The 26,210-nt window shown below is 46.7% G+C and overlaps 1 protein-coding gene across 1 annotated transcript in view; it reads right to left on the bottom strand.

Annotated features, from left to right (window-relative positions):
• Positions 1-965: 965 nt before the first annotated feature.
• The window catches only part of PRRX2 (paired related homeobox 2), a 64,434-nt gene continuing 39,189 nt past the window's right edge, over positions 966-26,210 (bottom strand). The window contains exons 2-4 of the mRNA XM_061604227.1: positions 8,500-8,684; positions 7,237-7,415; positions 966-5,941 (exon numbers count right to left, since the gene is read on the bottom strand). Of these exons, the coding sequence (XP_061460211.1) occupies positions 5,803-5,941; positions 7,237-7,415; positions 8,500-8,684 (503 nt within the window). The 3' untranslated portion in view covers positions 966-5,802. The remainder of the gene's footprint in view (positions 5,942-7,236; positions 7,416-8,499; positions 8,685-26,210) is intronic.

Genomic DNA, 26,210 nt, shown 5'->3' with positions numbered 1-26,210 from the left:
AGCTGGCAACTCCAAATTGCTAGTGGCTTGTCATTCTCCAACCCTTCAGGTTTTCATTAATATCTTGGCGGCAGAGGGGCATAATGACCAGTCTAGACGTGCATTTAGAAAGGACAGTATATTATTTCCAAAGCTGTACTCACTCACTCCTTCCACTACTTTCAGATGAACTCAATTTTTTCCAAAGCAGTTTGCAAAGCACCCTCGATCAGCCTGCACCAACTATTTGGTGCCCTTCCAATGCTTTGGACTACAACTCCCATCAGCCTCAGCCGGCATGGTCATCTGTTGCTGGAGTGGATGAGATCATGGCCATGAAGCCTGGGGCGGATGGGAGTTGTAGTGCAAAATATCTGGAGGGCACCAGATTGGTGGAGGCTGCCATCTAGTGGTACTCCATGGTCATGGCAGGCAAACACTCTGTTCTCTTTACTGGTCTTCCTGAATATGTCCTGGAAGAAGGGTTGGAGCTGACCTTTCTCCTAGGTAAGGCTGCCCAAATGCAGGGCTGTGTGAAAATGCTTCCTACAGACCCACTATCCCATTCACAGACTCTATAGTGCAGACAACCCCCTTTCAGTCTTTTCCTGAATACCAGGTGCAGGAAGCCCCAGGAGAGGAGAGTTGCTGTTGCGCACTCAAGTCCTGTTTGTGGGCTTCCCCTAATGGGCATCTGACTGGCCATTAAGAGAACAGGATGTTGGACTAGATGGGCCACTGGCCTGATCCAGAAGGCTCTCCTTATGTTTTTACATTCTTTCTTGGCCAACAAATTTTAAGTTCTGTCCAGTTCCCAAAAGACTTTGTTAGAGACTTGACTGGCTCCACCCTTCTCCATGTAAATCCCACCCACCCCCATCACCCACCTGGTGAAGTACGCTTCCACTTACGCATATGAGTCATAGCACAACCCACCCACCCCCAAATCATGGAGGCAATTTGAACGTTGCACGTAGAAACTATTTGATATTTATTTTCTAAGCATAGACATTTCTTTTTTTAAAAAAAATCAATGGGGGCAGACACAGGTGGCCGCTGTTACAGCCCCCTCCATCTCCGGCAGCATTTTGAAATGGAGAGAGTTCCTTGAAACCAGCAGCGTTTGAAATCTCTTGGAATCATATCCTCTCAATTTTCGAGCTGGCGGAACAGGATTTCTCCTTTTTGGCACTTTGGCATTTATGTCCCTGACTAAGGATAGGCCAAGAAATCATTTTCTGGTCAGTGCTGCTTCATAAGTCCATTCCATGCCATTTTACATTAATCCGAGTTGTGTGTTTTCCCTCAATTATCCAAATGAAAATTAGCATTTCATTTAAAGGTATTTTTTTCCTCTCAAAATATGCATTTGTAAACATCTTTTTAACCTGTTTCTTAAGTCGGGAAACATGGGGGAACCTTCAGAAATGGTGGAATCAGGGGGAAACTAAATTCCAGTCTGCATATTTGTCCCCAAGGGTGCAAATCAGTTCGGTTCCTATCAGAATTTGCAAAGAGCCAATTCTTCAGCCATCCCTACTCCTGACTTGCAAAGGCTCCTGCAGATATTATGGGCAGTGAGCACCCCCCTTTCACTGGTGGAAGATTCGTGCCAGAGGGTTGAATCTAAAGTCAGCCACAAGAGGGCAGAGCCTGGGAGAGGAAGTCTGGAGACAGAGGCTCCAGCCACTCTCCACCTTTCTGGGAGCAACTTATTCACTTGGAGCTGTCTGTGGTCCTGAAACTTCTGGCCAGCCTCGCAACATCAGACCTGAACACAGCAGGAACCAACCACCTCCAATTCTGATGCCCTGCCTTTTCAGTCTGAGCAAGATGGCTGTTCTCTACTGCCCTGTCTCCTCCCTCTGCTGTGCCTCGGTTTCTGTCTTGTTGTACCCTGCCTTGCTCCTTTATTCCAGGATTGCTCTTTTGGTTTTGACGGGGTCCCACGAAACACAGCCGGGACTTTTCACCAGCTTTATTTCCCTCAGAATCTCTCCCAACATTTCGCCTGAGGAGGAGCCTGCCTCCATTTTTTTGTTTCAACATTGCTTTGGATTAAACAGCCCCCAGGATCTGCAGGCCTGCCCTGTCTCTCTGAGAATTGCCCTTTTGAGCTTGAAATACTTCAGAAATTTAATCTTTTGTATATTCCAAGACCGACTGACCTGATTCACGCCTCTCAGCAAGTCTGGCCCATGACATCTTGGTGACTGAGGTGGAGAAAATGGAGCCTGTCCTTTCTGTATCTAGAAGCTGACTGCACCGGCAGTTGTCTCTTAATTTAGTACTGATGATGGGATAGTGCCCTTCACACCAACTTAAGAGGCACATGGCAGACCACAATGAGGGAGGGCAAAAGCATGCAGAAGGACCCAAGTTCAATGCCCACATTCCTCTCCCGGAATGTCCCGCTGCCTGAAATCCTGGAGAGACACTGCCAGTCAGTGCAGACAATACTGAGCTTGATGAACCAACAGTCTGTTTCAGTATAAAGCAGCTTTTTATGTTCCTAATGATATCCTTGTGGAAGGTCTGTAGCTCAGTGGTTAGAGCACTTGCTTTGCACGCAGAAGGCCCCAGGTTCAATCCCCAATGGCATCTCCAGGCAGGGCTGGGGAAAAGACTCCCTGCCTGAAATCCTAGAGAGCTGCTGCCAGTCAGTGTACAGCGAGTTAGATAGACCAATGGTCTAACTCAGCAGAAGGCAGCTTCGTTCTTAAATCATTTCCTTTCTTTAGAACCACGAGGACTTTTTTGAGAAAAAGGCCATAGCTCAGTGGTCGACTTCGTCTGCAGAAAGTGCCGGGTTCAGTTCCCAGTTATGTGCATGTTAAAAGAAAAAATTTTCCCCCAGTGACATTTTGGTGCCCTTTACAGTAACATTTCAAGGGACCCTTTTGGGGAATTGTGGGAGGGAGCACCGCAAAGAGAGGATGGGCTTCTCATGTACATTCAGGCACAGCTTGGAAAAGTTACTTTTTTGAACTACAACTCCCATCAGCCCAGTCCGGTGGCCATGCTCTCCGGGGCTGATGGGAGTTGTAGTTCAAAAAAGTAACTTTTCCAAGCTCTGCATTCAGGTGATCAACCTCTCCCTCAGTGTGGCATTTCAGGGGTAGGAGGTTGTATTGCATGGGCAGCAGTGCTTTCCTTTTTCTTAATGGCCCTTCCTAGCATCAGCAACAACACATTGCCATATCCGAGTGGGTGCAAGACAATGTCCATTGCTGCTAGAGGAGGAGGAGGAGGAAGGTGGTTTCACAAGCAGCAAGAATAATGGCCTCAACAGTGCAGAGGATCGGGGCTGCAAACGGCAAGTGAACTGGTCCCTAGAAGTCAGATTTAGGGGGATCATACCAGGGAACATTTCACATACCCCACTCCAAGCACCTATGATTTTCTTTTTCGGCACCCAAAAACGTTAGCCAGAAAACATTCACTTGCGTGTTGTAAACTACGGCCATGGTACTGACACGGGAGAAATAGTCTCCCTTTAATAAACAAAGGCACTCGTGGCTCTGGAACAGTGGACAGAAGGTGGGGTGAATGGCTGTAAGAATGCTCGCTGGGTGTGCAAAGTGTGTGAGCAGGTGCGAGGGGAGAGATGTAGAAAGGTCCTAACAGCGTCCTTCTTCCCCCTACCCCATCGCACTCCTGGTTCTTCCTATCGAGTGATGCGCAAACGTTTTGAACGTAGCCTTCCCTTCCAAAATTGAGTCAACTTCCCTTCCAAACTGTGGGTCACAGAGGTGATTCCCATAAGCCCTTGCAAGTGTGTGGCCTGCTGTTGACCAGGAGGGTCTGTGGCTTGGGATGGAGGTGGAATGGAAAGAGGACATGCTTGAGTCTCTGAAGCCTGCGTAGGTCAACACCGTTGTGACAAAATAGCAGTGATCCTATTGAATGTAGCACGTGGGGACACTTTAGTATTTGAGGTGGGAACTCAAACGTGCCCGTTCTCTTCAATGTTCCATCAGGTAAGTGGCAGCCATTTTTCAATTTCCCAGCATGGCTTCTTCTGAGGGACGTCTTGAGGAAACGGGACTTGGAGCCTACAAAATGGCACCCATCACTTGTGGCTGCCGTTCCTCCCCTCCCCTTCTTTCAATACCCCCCAGAATGGGGCATGCTGGGAAATATAAAATGGCACCCACCCACCATTTCTAAAAAAAACGGTGGCCACCAGCTCAGTGACACACTGAAAAGCTCCAGTATGTCTCCTTCCCCCCCCAAACACACACACAAACGTGCATACCAAATCCCAAATGGGAGCAGGGAGCAGTTTTTGTAAGGAGATGCCTCCAAATTCAGCCCAGCTTCCAAAATGCTGGCCTACTTCTCTCTTTGTCAGCTTCTCTCTTCCCAGACTGGGGCAGAATGGCTGCTGGTGAGAGGGAATACAAGCAGGTTCGTTGTGCAGATGAGTTTTGGAGGTGCTGTTGCCTCCGGGAATGGAATGCAGATCAACAATTGTCCTGCGCTCTGAGGTGTACAATCCATACAGCTCCACCCGCCTCTGAGTCCCATCCTTCCCTGGGACTTAGCATCCCAGTGTCCCATGCCCTGTTCTTCCGGAGAAGAGTCTGTGCACTCCAGAGTTTTTGAGAGATGGCCTTGAAGAACACACAGCCTTTCTGCCAATGGGGCAAGCCGGGGGGAGTGGGGTTGTGTGTGTGTGTGTGTGTGTGTGTGTGTAAAAGAAGTATAGCTATAGGGATTTTTTTTTTAAAAAATCCTAATGAAACTTCATCAACATTTTCATTGGGTTTTGTATTCAGTTTTGGCCTCACATGCACATATTTTGCAAATAAATTTTCCCTAAGAAAACAAATGTTGTGCTTTTGGGGGGGGGTGTAATATATGCATTTTTATGCACCCTTTACTTTAATATATGTATTTGTGTACACTTTGTCTGGCTGGAGAACTGCCCTGCAAAACTTGGAGAAGAGAGAATCTGCAAAGGATGGCTGCGTTTCGGTTCGCAAATTGTTCTGCAGAGGGTGAAGCAAGTTTGCCTTTAGATGCAAACTAATTTGAATTTCTCCCACCCATCCCTGGTTGTTGGTCGCTCCTAAATGTACAATGAAACCTTGCGGAGCTGGGCCAGTCAATGGGGTTCAGAAACTTTCACTAGCCATTCAGCTAGCCACTAGCCACTCAGGAGGGAAGGGTTCTTTTCTCTCTCTTTTTCTAGCAGCCTATCAATGTCAAATCAAACACCTTTTTTGGATTGTATTTGCCCTAAGTCGTGCAATCTTTGGATAACCAAAGTTAGCTGTGGGCAAGCAAGCAAGAGTGATATAAATCATGGGGCAATCTGGTTACATTTCTCACCTTGCTCCTTGAGTGTTTGATAGTATTCCTTGCCCCCCACCCCATCACTTGGACTTTTAAAGCCAAGTCTGCAAGTGGGTCTCATTCCTTCATTTCTTGAAGCCAATTCATCTGACTTCTTGCTTTTTGGAGAATTAACAGGCCCTCTACATAATTTTGTTTAGAAAAAGAAAAAGGAAGGTGTTTTCTTTTTTCAGTTCAAAGAAGGGGAAAATATGCCTCCTCATCAAAGGGGCTCCACTGAATATCTGCCTTCAAGAGAGGGCGTGGAGGAGACAAAAGGCAGCGCGCGAAAGGCAGAGAGTGCACGACGGAGTTCAGGTCGCTGGCGTGAGGATCACTGAGGCCTTGGCGGCCCAGAGGTTTGGACTTGAAGCAGGCAGGGCTGGAGATCCTGGCTTGGGGGGGCGGGAAAACGAGGCAGGCTTGCCTCTTCTGCGCCACCCACCACGGTCAGTAGGCTTGCCTCTTCTGCGTGACCCGCTGTCAGTTCACAGTGGGCACTTGGTTCTGGTGAAGGCTGAACTCTTTGGCTTTGAGGCGTAAGCTGGCGATGCTGTTGGCCATGTTGACCCCTTGGGTGGGTGTGGCAGGGCTGCCAGAACTGTAGGAAGGCACCGTGTTGCTGGGCGAAGCGGGGAGAGGCGAGAGGGGAGGAGAGAAAGGGAGACGAGGTGTAAGTCCCAGGAGCAGCCATTGCTGACAGCATAACGCTAGGGCATGAGTGGGGAGCCTCAGGCCTGGGGGACTCTACCCAGGCCACACCCCTCACTGGCCAAGTTCCACACCCTTCCTGGAATGTCTTTGCCTGGCTGGCATGTGTTATTGCCTGGAGAGAGGGCAGAGAGAGGCAGGCAAGTGTCTTTTTGTATTTTGAGAGCTATTTTGCTTTGCTGTGTTTTTGTAAACTTGGTTCCTTATCAAGATCAGTATCTTGTTGCGAGTATGTAGTAGGAGCCTAGGCATATCAGATCAGTAGTGCAACATGTGTTGGGTCACACACTTTGGACCCAACAGATGTTGCACTACTCTGATAGAGCACCTGCCTTCATCTGTACTTTCTGTAGCAGACAAAGCTATGTGGATTTGGGGGTGGAAGCCCTTTACACGTCTAGGCTCTGTTTCCTTTGAAGTGGAGCAGCACATTCTGATTTTAAAATCTCTCTCTCTTCCTGCTTCCTGGCAAAATGAGCATTCCCATTTGTTTGAAACCTAGTGTGACATACACACCATACCTTTAAGCACTTTTAAGCACATGGCTTCCTCCAAAGAATCCTGGGAACTGTCGTTTGTTCAGGGTGCTGGGGATGGTAGCTCTGTAAGGAGTAAACTACAGCTCCCAGGATTCTTTGGGGGAAGTCATGTGTTCAAAGGGTATGGTATGGATGTGACTTAACATAACAATCAGTGCTCTTTTGCTTCAGATGGCTGTGGTGGAATATTGTGTGAGCTTAGATAGTTCCCAGCATACAGGAACTACAGATTTTGGAGAATTCCAACAAAAACAGAAAAGGAAGCAGAAATTGCTGCAATTTGCATGTTCGCCTGTGATGAGGAACAGGAATTGGTCAAGTGAATACAATCGTTTTTTGTTCCCATCTTTGTTGTTGGGTTTTTAAAATCCACAAACAATACGCAATTAATTGCTCTTTTAAAAAAAATGTTGTTTGACTTTTCCTGTACGCTGAAAGGCACGCGTGTTACGTAAATACGTGTTGCGTGACCCACCTAAGTTACAGAAACAGTCACGCTAAATAGCAGACAGTGAGACAAATAACGTTTTTGTCAGAAGACAAACTGCAGCAGAACGGAAACAGTGCTGATTGTGACGAAGAGAGGTCAGAATGGGGCAGGGGGAAGCGATCCCTTCTTCCATCCCTAACAGGAACTGGGTAAGACTGAAGATGGCTTCGGACTTACCCGTATGGGGACGTGGTCGACCAGGAGAGATAATCAGGGCTCAGGGTGGTTGGACGGGGCGCCATGGGCTGCTCAATGGCTGCATCTTGGCTGTAGGATTTGAGGAGTGATGCCGACCTGTTGGCTAGCATGGCTCTCTCGTTTCGGCGGAATTTGGCTCTTCGGTTCTGAAACCACACCTGGTGGAGAGGAAGACGTTATTTTAATCTGCGATTGAAAAAAGGCCAGAGGTCTGGCGGCAGGAGGGATAGAAAACAGGGCAGGAGAATATGGATGGGTTGGGGGGGGTTGTCTGTTTTCGCAGATGTTGTACCTCCATCCACCCACTTCTCCAGTCAGCGGGAGGTTCATAGTATCCTTGATAGGGCCAGTTTCCTTGGCAGGGGAAGACTGGAGGTTGGTGGGGGGCGAATGTGCCAGTTCAGGAGACGTTATGGGGAATGGAAGGGAGGGAGTGATCCCAGTTCCCATTTCCAAGCAACCTAGAACCATCCTCCTGAAGCTGCTTCTCCATTGGCTCTGCTGATGGAACGCCTCCCTTTCACTCCCCCTCAACTGACAAGGAGGAAGGAGCCGTAGCTCACTGGCAGAGCAACTGCCTCACAGGCAGAAGGTCCCAGGGTCAACAGAATCATAGAGAATCATGGGATTGTAGGGTTGGAAGGAGCCCGTAAGGCCATCCAGTCCAACCCCCTGCTCAGTGCAGGAATCCAACTTGGTGGCTGTCCTGCTGCCTCTTGAATACCTCCAGGGTTGGAGAGCCACCACCTCCCTGGGTCATTGGTTCCATTGTCGTACCGCTCTAACAGTTAGGAAGTTTTTTCTGATATTCAGCTGAAATCTGGCTTCCTGCAACTTGAGCCCATTGTTTGGTGTCCTGCACTGCTCTATGAGGAGAACTGGAGGGGGAGGTCTCCTAACAACTCTCAGCACCCTGCACAAACTACCCTTCCCAGGATTCTTTGGGGGGGGGGAGCCATGACTGTTTACAGTGGAATAATAGTGGAATAAATGGATGGTGTGAATGTGGCCTAGGACTAGGGCACGCAGAAGGTCCCAGGTTCAATCCCCAGCATCTCCAAGAAGGGCTAGGAGAATCGCCCTGTCCAAAACCCTAGAGGGCTGCTGCCAGTCAGTGTCAACAATACTGAGCTAGATGGGCCAAGGGTCTGAGGCAGTGTAAGGCTGTGCTCCTACTGAATGCAGCCCGTTGTCCTCTCTGGAGGGACGGTGGCCCTCCACTGTCCCTTGCCCTCCTCTCACCTGCACTCTGGCCTCGCTGAGGCCCACCCGCCGTGCCAACTCCTCCCGCACAAAGGCATCCGGGTAGTGTGTCCTCTCGAAGACCCTCTCCAGCGCCTGGAGCTGGCTGCTGTTGAAGGTGGTGCGGTTCCTGCGCTGTTTCTTCTTCCGCTTGGCGGAGCTGCGGGCCGGGCTCAAGCTCTCCCCTGTGTGTGAAACGGAGAGGAATGAAAGAGGTGGCCACAGAGCCATAGGGCGCTGGCAGGGAGCAATACACATAAGAGGAGCCTGGCTGCGGGTCAGGCCAATGGGGGCCCATCTCGGCCAGCCTCCTGATCTCGTGGTGGCCAACCAGATGCCCCAACGGGAAGCCCGCAAGCAGGACTTGAGCATAACAACTACTATCTCTGCCTGTTATTCCTTCCAGCAACCGGCATTCAGAAGCATATTGCCTTGGACAGTGGAGCAGGAACTTAGCCATTGTGACTAGCAGCCACTGATAGTCTTATCTTTCTTCAGGAACTTGTCTAATGCCATCCAAGGTAGTGGCCACAACTACCGCTCATGGGAGCAAATTCCATTGCATACGTGCTGTGTGAAAAAGTCTTCTCTGCCCTGAATCCTCCAACTTTCAGCCTGGCTGGATGTCCCTGAGTTCTGGTGTTACAGGAGAGGGAGAATGACTTTTCTCCATCCGCTTTCTCCACCCCGGGCATAGTTCTATACAATTCTGCCACATCGCCACTTACAAAATCCCAGTGCTGCAACTTTTCCTCGTAGCCTACGCACCAGGAGTACAGAGGGGGAAGAATTTCTATTCAGCATTTCAAGCCGAACCTATCAAAGTCGCACTTTCCGAAACAAGATGAGAAAACACAGCCATCCTTCAAAATCCACACGTTTATTTATTTATTTATTTATTTATTTATTTCTTAGGAGAAATCCACAAATTGCTGCAGACATGTGGCAAACTGAAGGTGGGAAAATGAGAAATTGAGAGAACCAAAATTAACAGATCCTTCCATCCCTGTCAAGGAGTAGCCAGTGCGGTGCCTGCCCGTCGTTGCTCTAACGACAATGGTGTGCGCCATTTGCAGGGGGTTTGCAGGGGAGAGAATTACGCTCCACTCTTCATGCTTGCATCGGCTCCCCTGCAAATTCTCTCTCCCTACACCCCACACACGCTGCTTTGCCTCTGAGCCATATTGGAGTTCTGTATACAGTAGGGCCCCACTCATACGGCGGGTTACGTTCCGGACCCCCGCTGTAAAGCGGAACCCATTGAATAGAATGGTGCGTGATGCCCGAAAACCGCCGTAAAAGTGGAACAAGCGCCGTATGAGTGGGGCTTTAGTCTAATTGTGTCTAATTGAGACCGCCGCATTAGCGAAGCGCCATAAAGCGGGGCCCTACTGTATATTGCAGAAGAATGCAGAAACAAGTAGTCTGGCAAGACTGTCGGTCGACAGAATAACGGAACGTAAGGTTTATTACCACTGGGAAATAAAGTCATTCTGACCACACACATACATGTGCCCATTGTAGAGCCATGAGGCCTGCACTCGCCAGTGCTATCCGTCACTGACTAGAAAGGAAGAGGAAGGAAGTAAAGCCCGAGGAAAGACAAACAAGCAATTACTAAAGAAGGAATCAGTGAGAGAACAGGTCGCCTTTCTCTTGCTTCTCTTTCGCTTGCTCCTCCCCCCGCCCCCAGTTCTGGTTAGTTGTTACACGTGTTGGTGATTTACTCCCAAGAAACCGGACTTCCCGTGCTCGTGACAACTACTGGAATAAAATGTTGTTCTGGACCCAGAGTCGCAGTCTCATTTTAGAGCCCAGTGAAAATGGAAACGTGGCTTAGAAAGGTACAGCCCGCATGAGAAGAGTCCCTGGGGTGGGTGTGTTGGTGTTAGTTTATATTCTGTCCTGAAATACTATACAGCAATTTCTTCTCTCCCGCCACCCCCTGCTATGCAAACATCTGGCTTCCATTTGCTCCCTAATGGCGGGAAAGAAAACTCTTTTGGAATTCATTTTGAAATTTGGAATCGTTTTATGACAGCCCCTTTGATTTGTAGCAGGGTTGCCCCAGATTCCTCTGCTCTATGTCAAATTTGAGCGGCTGTGATGTGGCCCACTTAGAGAATTGCTCACTAATAGGGCCTTCCCGGCGCTGCCAGGAAATGGTCCCACCTCAAAGCAGAAACCTGTAAAAAGGGATATGGCTGAGGGCGCAAAAGCCTTGCTCAAAAACAAAGGCAGCGGACCTCAGCCCTGAGGCCTGAATATGGCCCTCCAGATGTCTCTGTCTGGCCCTTGGAAATCTCACTGGCCCTGCTTGGCAACCTTGGCAATAAATTATTATTATTATTTGGCTTTGGCTTTGGAACTGAACTTTCCATTGATCTGCTTATTCTCTATTGTTGCAGATTGGATTTTGATGTAGCAATTTTCTGCAGCTATTTTTGAAATCTTTTTTTTTAAAAGCCTGCCTCTAAAATACTGATATTGAGAATGATAATTGTATTGATTATTGATATTTCCTTTCATTGAGTTCCAGTTTGGAAAAAGGGCGGGGTAAAAATAAAGTTTCAATTCAATTTCAATTCAATTTATCAATATTTCCTTTCAAAATATTAATATTTGTATCAATACTGGACATCAGGAAAAAATTCCTAACTGTTAGAGCCATACGACAATGGAACCAATGACCTAGAGAGGAAGTGGGCTCTCCGACACTGGAGGCATTCAAGAGGCAGCTGGACATCTGTCAGGAATGCTTTGATTTGGATTCCTGCATTGAGCAGGGGGGTGGACTTGATGGCCTTATCGGTCCCTTCCAACTCTACTATTCTATGATTCTATGGTTCTAATACTTTTGCAATGGGAAAAAATTAATCATTAAAAGCAGCAGCTAGCAGGCAAAGAACGAACTCAAATTCTTACTGGCCTGTTACGTCGACGGAATGCTTTTGAAATGGCACTGGCCAACGGATCCCATCCCTACCATTAATAATAATGAACCACCTCCCAGGGTTTCCCCCCCCCCAATAGGGTATACTTGTACCCACAGGAGGAAAACTGACTTACATTGAATTTTCCACAATTCTCACAGCAGAATGGAGTGATTTTCCAAGAATAAGACTTGCTCACGAGGAAAAGTCAAAAATAGACTGGTGCCATAGTTCTCCCCGCCTCTTCCCTCCCCAGCCCAAGATGCCAATGTTTGTACATTGAAATTATGGAGAGAAATTTCACAATTTAGAGCCAGCATGGAATAATTGATCGAGTGTTGGGTAGGGGACTGGAGAGACTCAGGGCTTAAGTAGACCCACTGAAATGAATAAACCCGTTAGTCATGTCATTAATAGATAGTGGGTCTACTCTGAGTAGAACTAGTATTGGATATCAACCTCCAGGTTCAAATCCTTGCTCATCTCACCACGAATTTCTCAGCAGGTCCACACCATTTGTTTAAAGCACATCTAGTGCACATTTAAAGCACATGACTTGCCCTTTGCCTCCCTCACTGTTGAACTTCTGGTGCCTCCTGAAGGCTTTTTTATTTCATAGTTTGAACTGATTTTTATCTTTATTGTACTGAGTGACTTGTACACCACTTAGAGACTATTGTAATGAAGTGGTCTATAAATTGCTGAAGTAATAATAATCTGTAACTGTGGAGTTTTGCAAGCCATCCCCTAGTCCCTAATCCTCGCAACTGCCGTCAATATGCATGACATTTAAAGAGCAACGTAAGCCATAAAAGGTCCCTGCCCCGAACAGTTTTAAAATCTACGTTTTAATTTCTTGCACCAGTTTCTGCCCTTAAATGGCAATCTCCATTTTATTTACTTGTTGACTGAGTTACCATTTTATCCTGCCTTACACAACACTCATCCTTCACAGAGGTGGTAGACAAACTTGTCCTGGTTTAGATGACGTTTTCTTTTAATATTTTATATTTCCATTGTTTTATTTTTCTTTATATTGCATATTTTGTGTTATTGTAAATTGCTTCGGAACATCTCCGGATATGTGAAGCAATATATATAAATTTAATGAAACTAAACTAAAATTTGATCCCACCTTTTCCCCAAGGAGTTTGTGGATGGTTATAATGTTCCTTTCCTTAAAAAAAAAATTATTATAATTTCAGCCCATGAAATATTAAATACATAGCATTCTAAAAAAATAAATTAAATGTTAAACATATTAATAAATAAACCTTCACACCAAATCTCTCTCTATGTATGTGTGTGTGCCTCTGTGTCAGTCTACATATCCAGACTCATAGTCAATAATCAATACAGTTCTGACAGTATATATGAAGAAGCTCTTATATTTGCCCAAATCAATTTTTTACATATTCTATCAATGGGAGCCATTTACTGCAGTGTTCTCTCTCTGTTTTGTTTTCACAACAACCCTGTGAAGTGGGTTAGGCTCAGAGACGGCGACTGGCCCATGGTCCAGCGGTGTGCTTCATGGCTGACTAGGGATCTGAACCCAGTCCTCATCAGAAACTCTAACTACTACATCATACTATACCACACGGGCTCTCACTTGATTTCTTTGTGGGCAGTTTTCTAGAACGCTTCCTTGACCTTCCTGCCTTCCAAGCTGATAACCAGTTCTAAGTCTCTCCCCTCTTCCTTCCTTCCTTCCTTCCTTCCTTCCTTCCTTCCTTCCTTCGACACTTCCATTTTTTCCATTCCTTTCCCTGCTGCTTGAAGGGACTGAAAAACCCTGGTGAGCATTAGCTGTAAATTCTTCCCAAGAAAAATAAATGGAGCTCCCTTCCAGCTTCGCTTTGGAAAGTCCAAGGCCTCGGTCTGTTTTTGTTTGAAATAACAATTATGGTAAATGTGACCCGGAGGCGGCACGGAACTCTGAGCAAATAAATAGGTTTTTATTAATTAACATGAGTCCTTAGCAAATGGAATCCCAATTTGATCTCAGGCGGTCTGAATTAGCAAAAACAAACAAGGCTCTTAATGTGGATTTAACAAATTCACACTGACTCAGCCTTATTCAGAGGGAGGCGGGGAGGGGGGTGTACTTTGCCCAGAAATGGTTTGGAAAAGCATTGCCTTTTGGAATTTTGCTTTCCCGGTGTAGTTCTTGGGAAACCTGTGGCCCGCCAGACGTTGTTGGGCTCTAACTCCCATCAGCCCCAGACAGCGTGGCCCAACGGTCAAGGATGATGAGAATTTTTGCTAAGGGTGGGCAAATCTGTCACTTCCAGTTTCCTTCAGTTCATTTTTTCAGTCTCAACTTCAGTCCTCCACATTTCCACATGAGTTTGCAATTTAAAAACAAGCCCTCCTAAGATTCCATCTGCTTTTTCATGCCAATTTCCCCTAACGCACATGTTTTTCTACGCAGTGTCTCCTAAGGTACACATTTTTGCAAGCCTTTTTTTTTGCATGCTGTTGTTACAAATAGAAGCATGTTTATTCTACGCACTTACTTGCCTGAAACCCTGGAGAGTCACTGCCAGTCAGAGTAGACAATATTGAGCTAGGTGCACCAATGGTCTGACTCTGTTTAAGGCAGCTTCCTATGTGAGCTTCCTGAATCAGCTTAGTATGTGGGTTTTGTCCCTAAATTCCCAAGGTACATCAGTCCAAACTAGGCATGAAATAATGGCTCTGGGAGGCTGGACACCTAGAATGAAGGGGCAGATGCTTTCACACAAAAATCCAATCCTGGTTTTCCTACAATTTTTCTTCATTGTTGTTATGTGCCTCCAAGTCGACTACGACTTATGGCTACCCTATGAATCAGTGACCTCCAAGAGCATCTGTCATGAACCACCCTGTTCAGATCTTGTAAGTTCAGGTCTGTGGCTTCCTTGATGGAATCAATCCATCTCTTGTTTGGCCTTCCTCTTTTTCTACCCCCTTCTGTTTTTCCAAGCATTATTATCTTTTCTAATGAATCATGTCTTCTCATGATGTGTCCAAAGTACGATACCCTCAGTTTCATCATTTTAGCTTCTAGTGATAGTTCTGGTTTAATTTGTTCTAACACCCAATTATTTGTCTTTTTTGCATTCCATGGTATCTGCAAAGCTATTTTTGCGGGGGGGGGGCTTTTTGTTGTGGCTGTTGTTGAGCCAGGGAATGGGGAAAACTTTTTGCGACCCAAGGGCCACATTCCCTCGTGGGCAACATTCCAAGGGCCACATGCCAGAGCTGGGTGGTGAGTCCAGAGGCAGAACATAGGTTTAGCAACGAATGTGATTCTTCATCGAGAACTGGGAAGCCTTGGCCTATGAGCATCCGAACTGGAGGTCGGCCATTATCAAAGGTGCTGTGGACTTTGAAGAAGCACGAGTACAGGGCGAAAGGGACAAACAAGCTAAGTGGAAGGCACACCAAGCAACTCCTCATCATCACCATTTTCCATCTGGAAACTTATGTCCTCGCTGTGGAAGGCTGTGTGGATCCAGAATTGGCCTCCACAGTCACTTATGGACCCACCATTAAAGATCTTACCCTGCAAGACAATCTTACTCGGCCACAAGTGATCGCCAATGATGAATGACAGTAAGCTACATTCCAGCTGTCTGCCCACAAGCCAGATGTTTTTGCACATCTGCCTCCATGCACACATCTCTCCAGACAAGCGAGAGGCTTCGCCACAGCTCAAGGATGCATTTCAGCCAGGCCAAAGAAAAAATAAAATAAAATAAACAGGGTGTGAAGCAGAACTGGTGAGAGGTGCAGCCTGGGCTGAGGGGATGTGGATTGGAGAGAGTCTCAGGGGCCAGGTAGTGAGGCCTGGAGGGCCACCTTTGACTCCCAGGCTGGAGGTTCACCCCATCCACCCTAGTGTTTCACTAGGGAAAAGGTCCCAGAAAAGAAATACCTTCCCTTCTAGGGTTGGATTGCTTTTTGCTAACGTTTGTGGAAAGAAGGAAAATATGTGTGATGTGCCGCAGCTAACCTCAAACAGCTAAGCGCTAAAGCTGTCTATAGGGGGAGAAAATGGAAAGAGTCTAACTAGTTGGCGAGGAATCAGAAATCTTTGCTCGGTGAAAAGAAAAGAAACGCCACAAAACCTGGTGCTTTGTACCTTAGGGTTGGGGTCTCCTTTGTCCCTATAAGGCAAGGGTGGGCAATCTGTTCTTCTGATAAGGGCTACATTACCCCCTGCTGGGCTGCATGCCAGTGGGTCTGATGCCAATGGCAGGCAGGGCCAGAGCCAAATTGCCACCCACTTTTCTCTCTCTTTCTGCCACTTCCTTCTCTACCTTCTCCACCTTCTCCTTTTCTGCCACACTCTCACTGGCCACCCCTTTCTCTTTTGCCACTTTTTTCTCTCTTTCTGACACCCCCTTTCTCTTTCTCTCTCTCTTTTGCCACCTTTTCCTGCCACCTCCTTCTCTCTTTCCCTCACATTCTTTTGCCACCCCTTCTCTCTCTCACACCACCTTTTTCCTGTCATCTCCTCTCACGTTCTCTTTCTGACACCCCCTTCTCTCTCACTCTCTCTTTTGCCACCCCCTTCAGTTTCTCTCTCAATCTCTCTTTTGCACCTCTTCTGTTTCTTTCTCACTCTCTTTTGCCACTGCCTTCAATTTCTCTCTCACACTCTCTTTTGTCACCTCCCTCTGTTTCTCCCTCACTCTCTTTCCATCTTATTTTTCTCTGTTTCTTTCTGCCACCTCCTTCTCTCACACACTATTTTACTGCACCCCCTCTCTTTTTCTTCCACCTTCTCCTCTCTCTTTCTGCCGCTTCCTTCTCTCACATGCTCTCTCCCAGAGGGGTGGGTTAAATTCTCTTCTCTGGGCCCATGGGCCCAATCCAATTTTCCTCCCAATGTCAGGGGATCTAATCTAGGTTTTGCTTCATCTCATCTAGCTTGGCCCTAAATGAGCACATCAAGTCTCAAATTAAACATCTGCAAAAATGCAACAGATCTTTTATCTGCTCCTCTGCCAGCTAAATCCTGACCCCAATGTTCTTAGAATGTTTGGAAAAGGTTATTGGGCTTTAGTGAATTTGAGAAGGGATTGTGAGATCAGCCTATTTCCATTCCATGTCAGGTTCACGTTTATTCAGTCCTAAATCTCTTCCATCATATCTATTGCATAATTTAAAAATGGGGGGGAGGAGATCACCCTTAAATTGCAGGCACTTTCCCGTTATATATGCATTTTGGATGCATCTTTGAATGCATTTCTATCTGTTTCCCTTAAAATATGCACTTTTGTACATATCTTTCCTGGAAAATATGTACATTTTAGCACAATTCATAGATCCCCCCCCACCAAAAAAAAAATATTTCTAAGGACACCTTTGCAAGAGGCCACACATATGCCCCAATGGGAAGACCGCAGGCAGGACCTGAGTACAACAGCACTCTCCCCACTTGTGATTCCCAGAAACTGGCATTCAGAGTAGGGATGGAAAGATCTGTCGATTTCAGTTCTCAGTTTCTCATTTTTCCAGTCTGAAATTCAGTTCTCCACATTTCTGCAGCAATTTGTGGGGTTTTATTTTATTTTACTTTACTTTTAAAAAATCCTCATGAACATTCCTCAGCATTTTAATGTGAATTTCTCCTAACAAACACATTTTTGTAGGCAGTTTTGACTAACGTACACATTTTTCCAAGCCGTTTCTCATAATATAATGCATTTTTGTATGATATATTCACTCATATATTCATTTTTCTGCAACACTTTCCCCTAATATATGCATTTTTGTAAACATGGTTTGGATGTCGAACTGTATTGCAAAATTCAAATAAGTGTGAATTTTGAAGGACGGCTGTGTTTCGGTTCGCATATTGTTTTGGAAAGTGCAAATTTGAGAAATTCAGCTTGAAATGTGAACTGAATCTAATTTCTCGCCCATCCCTACTTCGAAGACATACTGCCTCCGACAGCGGATTACAACTTGAAATGGAAATGGGCTGCCTTCAAGTTGATCCCAACTTATGGCTACCCTCTGAATAGGGATTTCATGGTGAGGGGTATTCAGAGGGGGTTTCCCATTGCCTCCCTCCAAAGCTAGTCCTCCCCAGCTGGCCAGGGCCTGCTCAGCTTGCCACAGCTGCACAAGCCAGCCCCTTCCCTGTCCGCAACGGCCAGCTGGGGGGCAACTGGGCTCCTTGGGACCATGCAGCTTGCCCACGGCTGCACAGGTGGCAGGGCACATAACCCCTGAGCCACTCCCTGTGGGGGTCATCTTTAGCTGGTCCTTGACGCCCAGGAGACACGAGCAGGGATTTGAACTCACAGACTCTGGACTCCCAGCCAGGATCTCCTCCCCACCAGCGACCTTATTAATATTTTGGATTACATTCATAGGGTTTTCATGGTAAAAGGTATTCCAAGGTGGTTTACCATTGCCTTCCTCTAAGCCTACAGCACCTGGGATTACTAGGCGGTCTCCCATCCAAGTACTAACCAGGCCTGACCCTGCTTAGCTTCCAAGATCAGACAAGGTTGGGCGTGTTCGGGACTTGGTTATTGAATCAATATTAAATGGGCTCAGTGTGCAGACCTCCCCAAGTCAAAATCACTCCTGAGATTTCTCCTCGGGAGGCCCTGCGATTTGACGGACCGCGTTTGCTTTTAATTTTTTCTGCACCCTCTTCCAGTCACTCCAGAGTCCACACCAAAACCCCAGCTGAGCTCCTGTGAGAGAAAGAAGCCAAACTCCACCCAACTGTAACTCATTTCCCAACGCCTTTGTTGTCCTACTGTAATTTTGCACCGTCTGTTATGAATGTTTTGGTGAGATTTAAAATTAGAGAATCAGGAGGAGTTGTGTGCAAGAGAGAAGGGGGGGAAAGAGTGACATCTCCCCATGACAGCCAACAGACGCACAAAATAGTTTCTACTGTGCTGGAAGGAGAGTCAGGGATGGGCTGCATGTTCTTACATGGCATGGAGACTGCAGTCGTGCATACGTTTACTAGCTGCCTTATCCTGACTCAGACCATTGGTCTATCTAGCTCAGTATTGCCTACACTGACTGGCAGTGGCTCTCCAAGGTTTCAGGCAGGGGACATGCCCAGCCCTACCTGGAAGTACTGAGGACTGAACCTGGGCCCTTCTGCATGGAAAGCAGATGCTCTGCCAACTGAGCTATGGCCCTTTCGCTAAAAATAAAGCAAGATTCTAGTCCTCATGGTTCAGACTAAAAGACTGAATTAAAAAGAAACACAGGAAGCTGCCTTATCCCGAGTCAGCCGATTGATCCACCTAGTTCAGTACCATTTACACTGACCGGCAGCGGGTCTCCGGAGTTTCAGGCAAGGGACATTCCCAGCCCAATTTGGAGATGCCATCGGGGACTGAACCTGGAACTGTTTGCATGCAAAACAGGTGCACTGCCACTGAGCTGTGGCCCTCCTCCTCAAAACAAAGCAAGACCCCTGTCCTCATGGTTCTGAATAAAGGGCTAATTTAAAGAGAAACACAGAAAGATTCAGACCATTGCTTCATCGAGCTCACTATTGTCTACTCTGACCGGCAGCGTCTCTCCAGGGTTTCAGGAAGGGGACATTCCCAGCCCTACCTGGAGATGGGATTGATTCTGCATGCCAAGCAGATGCTCTGGCCCTGAGCCACAGCCCTTCCAGGAAAAGCCCCACCCTCTGCATAGGGAAGACAAAAAATGGCAAGGACAAAGTACTAAACCTCACGAGGGCAAGGAGGGACCCGGAGCAAAGCCAACACAGAGTGACCTGCCTTCCTCTGAAGCATCCCATCTGAAAACATTTACCGGCGTCTCAGTTTTCTTTTGGATCCCTTCAAGCTGTCAGAAGGCAACAGGGGCGGAAGCCAGGGCCCTTTGCATTCAACCCTCACAGGAAATAGGGTGGTGGGGAGGAGGAGAGAGGCGTGCAAAGCTGTCCCTGGAACAGGCACCATTGGCTTGCTTTCTTTTCGCAAGGGGGGGGGAACCAAGGTGGAATTCATTATTGTTCTAGGAAAAATAAAACATCCAAAGGAGATTTGAGTTTACCCTACAATTTCTTTCATGCTTTCCTCGGCTCCTTGACTGGGTCTCAAGTAGGGACGGGCAAGAAACCTGATTCAGTTTGCATTTGAAGCAGAATCTATCAAATTTGCCCTTTCTGAAACAATATGAGGATCGAAACGCAGCCATCCGTCGAAAATCACGCTTATTTGAATTTTGCAATGCGTTTCGCCAGCCAATGTTTACAAAAAGGCATCTGTCAGGGGAATATCAACCCAGTGTCTCATTTTCCCAATCTTAAATTCAGTTCTCCACATTTCTGCAGCAATTCGTGAATTGTTTAAAAGTAAAATCCTCATGAAGATTCTCCAGCATTTTACTATAAATTTCTCTTAATAAACACTTTTTTCTAGGCGGTTTTGGCTCATGTACACATTTTTGCAAGCTGTTTCTCTTCATATGATGCATTTTTGCATGTCAGTTTCACTCACATACAATTTTTAATGCACATTTCCCCCTAACAGGCATTTTTGAAACATGGATTGTTTGGTGAACTGCATTGCAAAATTTGAATAAGTGCAAATTTCAAAGGATGGCTGCATTTTGGCTCTAATGATGTTTCAGAAAATGCGAATTTGATAGGTCTGACTTGAAATGCGTACTGAATGCCATTTCTCACCCAGCCCTAGTCCAGAGTAGGAGTCAATCTTTCAAGCTTCTGCAGAACAAACATGTATTGTGCAAGTAAGCGTACAGTCTAGGCCTCCTAAGAGAATGGTGGGTGAGAATTTCATGAAAATGGCTGGCAAGTGGAAGAGCAATGTTCATGGCTCTTCTGCACACCAGCCATTACATCTTCATTGCAACCTTGCAAGGTAGGCTAGGCTAAGAGATAGCAACTGGCAAAGGGCCGCCCAGTGAGCTTCATGGCTGAGTGGGGATTGAACCTGGCTCTCTAGTTAAATACACTTAGGCTGCAATCCTAACCACCTTTACCTGGAAGTAAACGCCACTGAGGGCAGTTAGACTTACTTCTCAGTATGGTTGCAACCTAAGCCATTATACTATCTTAGCTCAGAGCTTGGAAAAGTTACTTTTTTAAAACTACAACTCCCATCAGCCCCAGCCAGCATGGCCACTGGATTGGGCTGATGGGAGTTGTAGTTCAAAAAAGTAACTTTTCCAGGCTCTGTCTTAGCTCTTGATGATGATATTATTGAAAGACGGAGCAGAGAAAAGGGAATTTATTATGTGATCGGACATTTGGCCCAGAGGAAACTTTTGGCTTTGCCGTACAAGCCAATTTAGGAGCAAACCGGTTTCAGCCTCGTATGAAAATTGTTCTGCAGTCGAACACCAGGTGGTTCCTTCCAAGTGAAATCACAGTGCTTCTTTTGGACATGGAAAAAAGCAAAATGATTCCCATTCTTTCTAGGTCAGTTCTGGGATTTCTGGCAAGGCGACGTTGTTTTGCTTGAAACCACATTTAGGCTGGCGCAGAGACAGACTGGAGTGTTGGGTTGTTGGGGTTTTTTCGCTTTATAGTTGAGAAGAGGAATAGCTTCTTGTTGAGATGGGATAGGAATGCAGCTGATCTGCTTTTCAGAGCACTTTCACACTCTGACATTTGTTTGTGGATCCCAATCAAATTTCCCACGTTTCCAGGCTTTGCTACGCATCTTTGGTGTGCAAAATGTGTATACAAAAACATGTACTTTACATAACAGATGCACAGGAAATGCATTTTTTCTTTTTTACTGGCGAATGCACTGAAAAGCATTGAAAAGTGTATATTTTACGTAGGGATGGAAGGATCTGTCCATTTTGTGTCGCTCTCTGTTTCTCAATTTTCTTACCTTAAATTCAGTTCTCCACATTTCTGCAGCAATTTGCATTTGTGTTTGCTTAAAAAATCCTCATGAAAATTCTCCAGCATTTTAGTGCAAATTTCTCCAAATGAACACATTTTTGTACGCAGTTTTGACTCATGTACACATTTTTGCAAGCCATTTCTCTTCATATAATGAATTTGTGTATGTTATTTTCACAAACATATTCATTTCTATGCTTTCCCCTAATATATGCATTTTGTAAGCATTGTCCATTTGGAGAACTGCTGCTACCCCTTGAATGTTCAGACTAAAACCTGGAGTGGACTCCATTCCCCCACTGAATTGCAATCACCAGCTGCCACTGGTGTGCAACTGTGTGTGTAGAAACTCCTGACTTTCCCGTGACTGGAAGGTAGATCACTCTACAAAGGCAAGAGTCCCACCTGTTGCTTTGCCTACTTTTTTTGCTTCTGGCCGGCCTTGCCCACCACTGCTATGTGGCCCCCAGAATGTTGCTGATGAGGGAATGTGGCCCTAGGGCTGAAAAAAACTCCCCTTTTTAGGAGCCTGGAAAAAAAAACATTTCAATTCGCCAAAGCATTTTGAGCTGATTGACTCAAGAAGTTTGGGGTTTTTGAGGTTTGAACTGGTGCTTGTTGCCTTTTTCTTTCCACTGGAGGAGTTTTGGTTTTTTTAATGCTGCATCCTTCCCTGGTGTCTAATTTGAGAAAAGGTGGCATCTCTTAATGTTTTAAACAAAGGAACAATAGCCATGATTTTGGACCTGCTAAAGGCGTCTGGTTCTGACTGTTTCAAAAACCTGCAACACCTGTTTGTGCAGAGGATGAGGCTATCAACGGCTACTGGCAGTGTGCTTCTGCATGCCAGTTGCTTGGAATTACAAGTGGGGACAGTGCAGTGGCATCCAGGCCTTGCTTGCGGGCTTCCCATTGGGGCATCTGGTTGGGCCCTGTGAGAACAGGAGGCTGGACTAGATGCCCCCCTTCGGCTTCATTCAGCACCCAGGCTCTTCCTAGCCAGGATAGTTGAGAATGGAACCTCCATGCCCAGAGGCAGTCTATCTCGGAATCCCAGTTGCTGGGATTCACAAGTGGGAAGAGGAGCACTTAAGTCCTGATTGGGGGCTTCCCATAATGGGACTAGATGGGTCCCCTTTGGCCTGATCCAGCAGCCAGGCTCTTCTGAGGTTCCTATGTCCCAGCCTTCCATACTTCCTTGTCCTGCCTGGCTGCGTGGACAGCCCACTGCTTCTCCATCTCCTTTTCCCCCTCACCTCCTTTTTCATGACTTCTCCTGACTTCTCTGTGCTCCATTCGAGGGGGATGCCCCTCCTCCCTCCCTCCCCACACAGCCCCATGGCTTTCCATGTGCGTTCCAGTTTTCCTTGCGTGTGAGGCCTGCAGCAACTCGGATTCAGTGGCTGGGAGGGATGGCGCCTCTCCACATCTGGTTCAGTGTGAGAGGCTGGCGCCGGCCTCTAGCCACAGACTTCAGTCGGGGAGAGGCGCACAGACTTTAATAGACTCGTACAATTCTCTTCCTTAGCTATCGCTACGGCTCAAAAGCAGCTTTATTTTCTTTCAATTCCACACACACACGCACACACAAAACCTCTCCCTTAATATATATAGAGAGAGAGAGAACCAAAAGCATGAGGGGAGTGATGGCTTTTTCTGCAGGACGCACACAAGCGCTCTCACAGTGCCAACAGGCATCATCATCTCATTCTTGTGGATAAATTTGAAAATCAAGGCATGTTGGAGGGAGGGTGGCGGACACTGACGCCACAAAATATGCTTGTGTGCAAGGCGGGTGACCACCCACACCCTGCCAGGGATCAAAGGATGCCGTAAAGATACCAGCAACCAAAAGGGGGTGTGTGTCATCAGCGTTGCCCACCCTGCTGTCTGCTCAATCCTGAGAGATAGGGAGCGATGCAGTGGAGGCTGGCTGCATGGGACGGTTGGGGCACTGCCCCACTAGCCTCCCTCTGCCCTCAGTTGGCCCTCACTTGCCTAACTCCTTACTCAAAACCAGTCCAGGGGGGTAACACTGCCTGCCGGCTTCCTCCCGTTTAATCTCATCATTGCGCTTGTAGAGTTCAATAGGGAGGACAAAGATGGGGACAAAACCAGAATGAATTGGCTCTGCCTGACATTGGGTTGTAGTCACAGAATCGTAGAGTTGGATGGGGCCTATAAGGCCATCAAGTCCAACCCCTCTGCTCAATGCAGGAATCCAAATAGTCAGCTAAATTCTACTCAGATTAGATCCACTGAAATCAATGAGCACAGAGCTTGCTTGAATACAGCCCATAGACTCTGGCTTCATCTGTTGTTGGGCGCTCTCATTTCGGCTCCACTGGGCATTAGCCACCACTCTCTCTCTCTGAACGGAGGCATCAAAGCTTAAATATACTCAAACAGCTGTTTCTAAGGGTGGGGGAGGCATTCAATTCAGTTTGCATTTCAAGCCAAATCAATCAAATTCAGACGTTCTGAAACAATATGAGAACCGAAACACAAATTTCCATCCTTTGAAATTTGCACGTATCCGGATTTTACGATGCAATCCAACCAGCGTTTGGTGGCCATGCAATGGTGGTTCGAACTGAGGTTCCCCACTCAGCCATAACACTTACCATGTGACCATCTTGGGCCAGTCATCACCATCTGCCAGCCTCGCCTACCTCACAGGGGTGTTGTGAAGCAGAAAAAGTGTTTGTGCCAGTAGTTGTGAGCTTCCTAGAGCAACAGCGGGATTTTGTTTTTTTTAAAAAATGTAAGAATGCTGGACAGAAGCAAAAAGCCCTCCAGCCCAGGCCTGATACTAATGGCCTGCCAAACTCACATTTCAGATTGGGATGGTGGGTTGCCAAAGGGAATGTTTTCCACCCAGATTTAGACCTTGGTACCCCTTGTATTTTTCCAAATGCATTGAAGGCTCGTCAATGAAGCTCTCTTGGAATCTCTGGATAAGCTGGGTTTTGTATTTTTAAACATTAAATCCTCCCTTTCCCTTGCCAATAATATCATCGCCATAAATTGTCCCACCCAAACAAGCAGATGTTCAAACGAAAGAGCCCCATATAGCTGGAAACCGACCTGTGCATTTCCTCCAAAAACACTCTAATTTCCTCCTCCCTTCCTTGGGTTGTGCTTTCTTCTTCTTTTTTTAGGGCGGGGTGAGTTGTTTCATTTGCAAGTCTTTTTTAAACAACATGCCCTTTTCTTTCAAACACATTTTTGGTGCTGCAGTTTGCAGCTAAAGGCCAATGCTTCTCTTGCCACCCACTCCTCCCTGCTTCCTCATCATGCACGGGCACAGCCTTTCTTGACAGCCTCACTTTCTATCTAGACAAGGGGCGGAGAACCTATTTCTGCCTCAGGGCCACATTCCCTTACAGGCAGCTTTCCAGGGGCCATATATGGCAGCGGTGGGCAGGGCCAGGGGCAAAAGTGGGCGGAGCAAATGTTACCTCTGGGAAACAACACAGGTGTCTGTTTCTTCGTTCCTGATTCTAGATACCCCACCTTGCTAGATTCTTTGTGATATGGACCTTGGCCTGTTTTTTTTATCTTGTCTCTGGAATGGATCATGCTTGGGACCTAGACTGATTGTCCCGGCTTGACTATGGATCCTGAATTGTTGTACAACTCATGAGTAAGAGGCCGCCTCGTGAGTCAGCAGTCCTTGACACCCCTTCCTTACCTGCAGCTGTGGTCAGGGTGAGTTCTAGGAGGCCAGAGTATATAAGGTCTCCTCCTTGAGCTTTCTTGTTGGTGGAAATGATACAGGTCTCTGGCTCCTAGGTGCCTGCTTGATGCCTTATTCTGTTGCATTTGCCCAAATGCCCTCTGCTATTGTCTGACCTAGCCTCTGGATATGTTTTGTGTCTGGACTGTTTCCCCGTGGGTGACCTAGGCTTGTTGAGACTAAGTTGCACCTTGAAGCCTACTCTCTTGGGCAAGTGTTTTGGTGAAAGGCTTGTTGCTCCTTGCGTTGAGACACTAGCCCCTGAGGGTGTCCCATAGAGCATGGCATTGCTTGACTTCTGCCTCTGGATGAGTGAGAGAGTGGGCAGGAGTTAGTGATGAAGGAGGTACTTATTTAATGTAGTTTGCACTTCACAAAACAATCCATGCACCAAAGCATAGCTATCCTTCAAAATTTGTACTTTTTTGAATTTTGCAATGCCGTTCTCCAACCAGATGTGTACAGAAATGTGTACGTTAGGGGAAAGGATGTCTTAAAAGGCATACATTAGCAAAAATAGCATCCAAATGTGCATTATGGTAGGGATAATTGCTGGCAGAAATATATACTTTAGGCAAAATGGCGCACAAAGGGTTGTACTCATCTTAACTTTTACTTGCAGTAGGCCCATTGAAATTGACAGCCATGGCTCATTTAAATCCGTTAATTTCAGTGGGTCTACTCTGAGTTAGCTAAAAGCAACTGAAAGATTTGTGTGTTAGCAGAAATCCACACTAAAATTTGATGAATGTTCATGAGGACTCCTTTTTAAAAAATCACAAACTACTTTGGAAATATGGGGAACTGAATTTAAGGACTGGGAACACAAGACTGAGAAAAGGGACAGATTCACCTGAGAAGGATCTGCTGGGGGATGAGTGCCCGGTCACTGGATGGCAGCAGCCCTTGGAGACAGGACTGCCTTGATCCCCCAGAACTGACACTGATGGAAGGGCCCTAGCTCAGCGGTAGAGCATCTGCCTTGCGTGTAGAAGGTCCCAGGTCCAATCCCCAATGGCATCTCCAGACAGGGCTTAGGAATGTCCCTGTCTCAAACTCTGGAGAGCCACTGCCAGTCAGTGTAGACAGTACTAAGCTAGATGGGCCAGTGATCTGACTTGGTATAAGGCAGCTTCCTATATGAGTCTGAAAGCAAAATAAAACAAGTTCCTTG

The sequence above is a fragment of the Rhineura floridana genome, chromosome 20 (assembly GCF_030035675.1).
Source record: "Rhineura floridana isolate rRhiFlo1 chromosome 20, rRhiFlo1.hap2, whole genome shotgun sequence".
NCBI classification, from domain to species: Eukaryota; Metazoa; Chordata; class Lepidosauria; order Squamata; family Rhineuridae; genus Rhineura; species Rhineura floridana.
The sequence above is the reverse complement of the archived record's forward strand: the minus strand, read 5'-3'. Positions and strand labels throughout refer to the sequence as shown.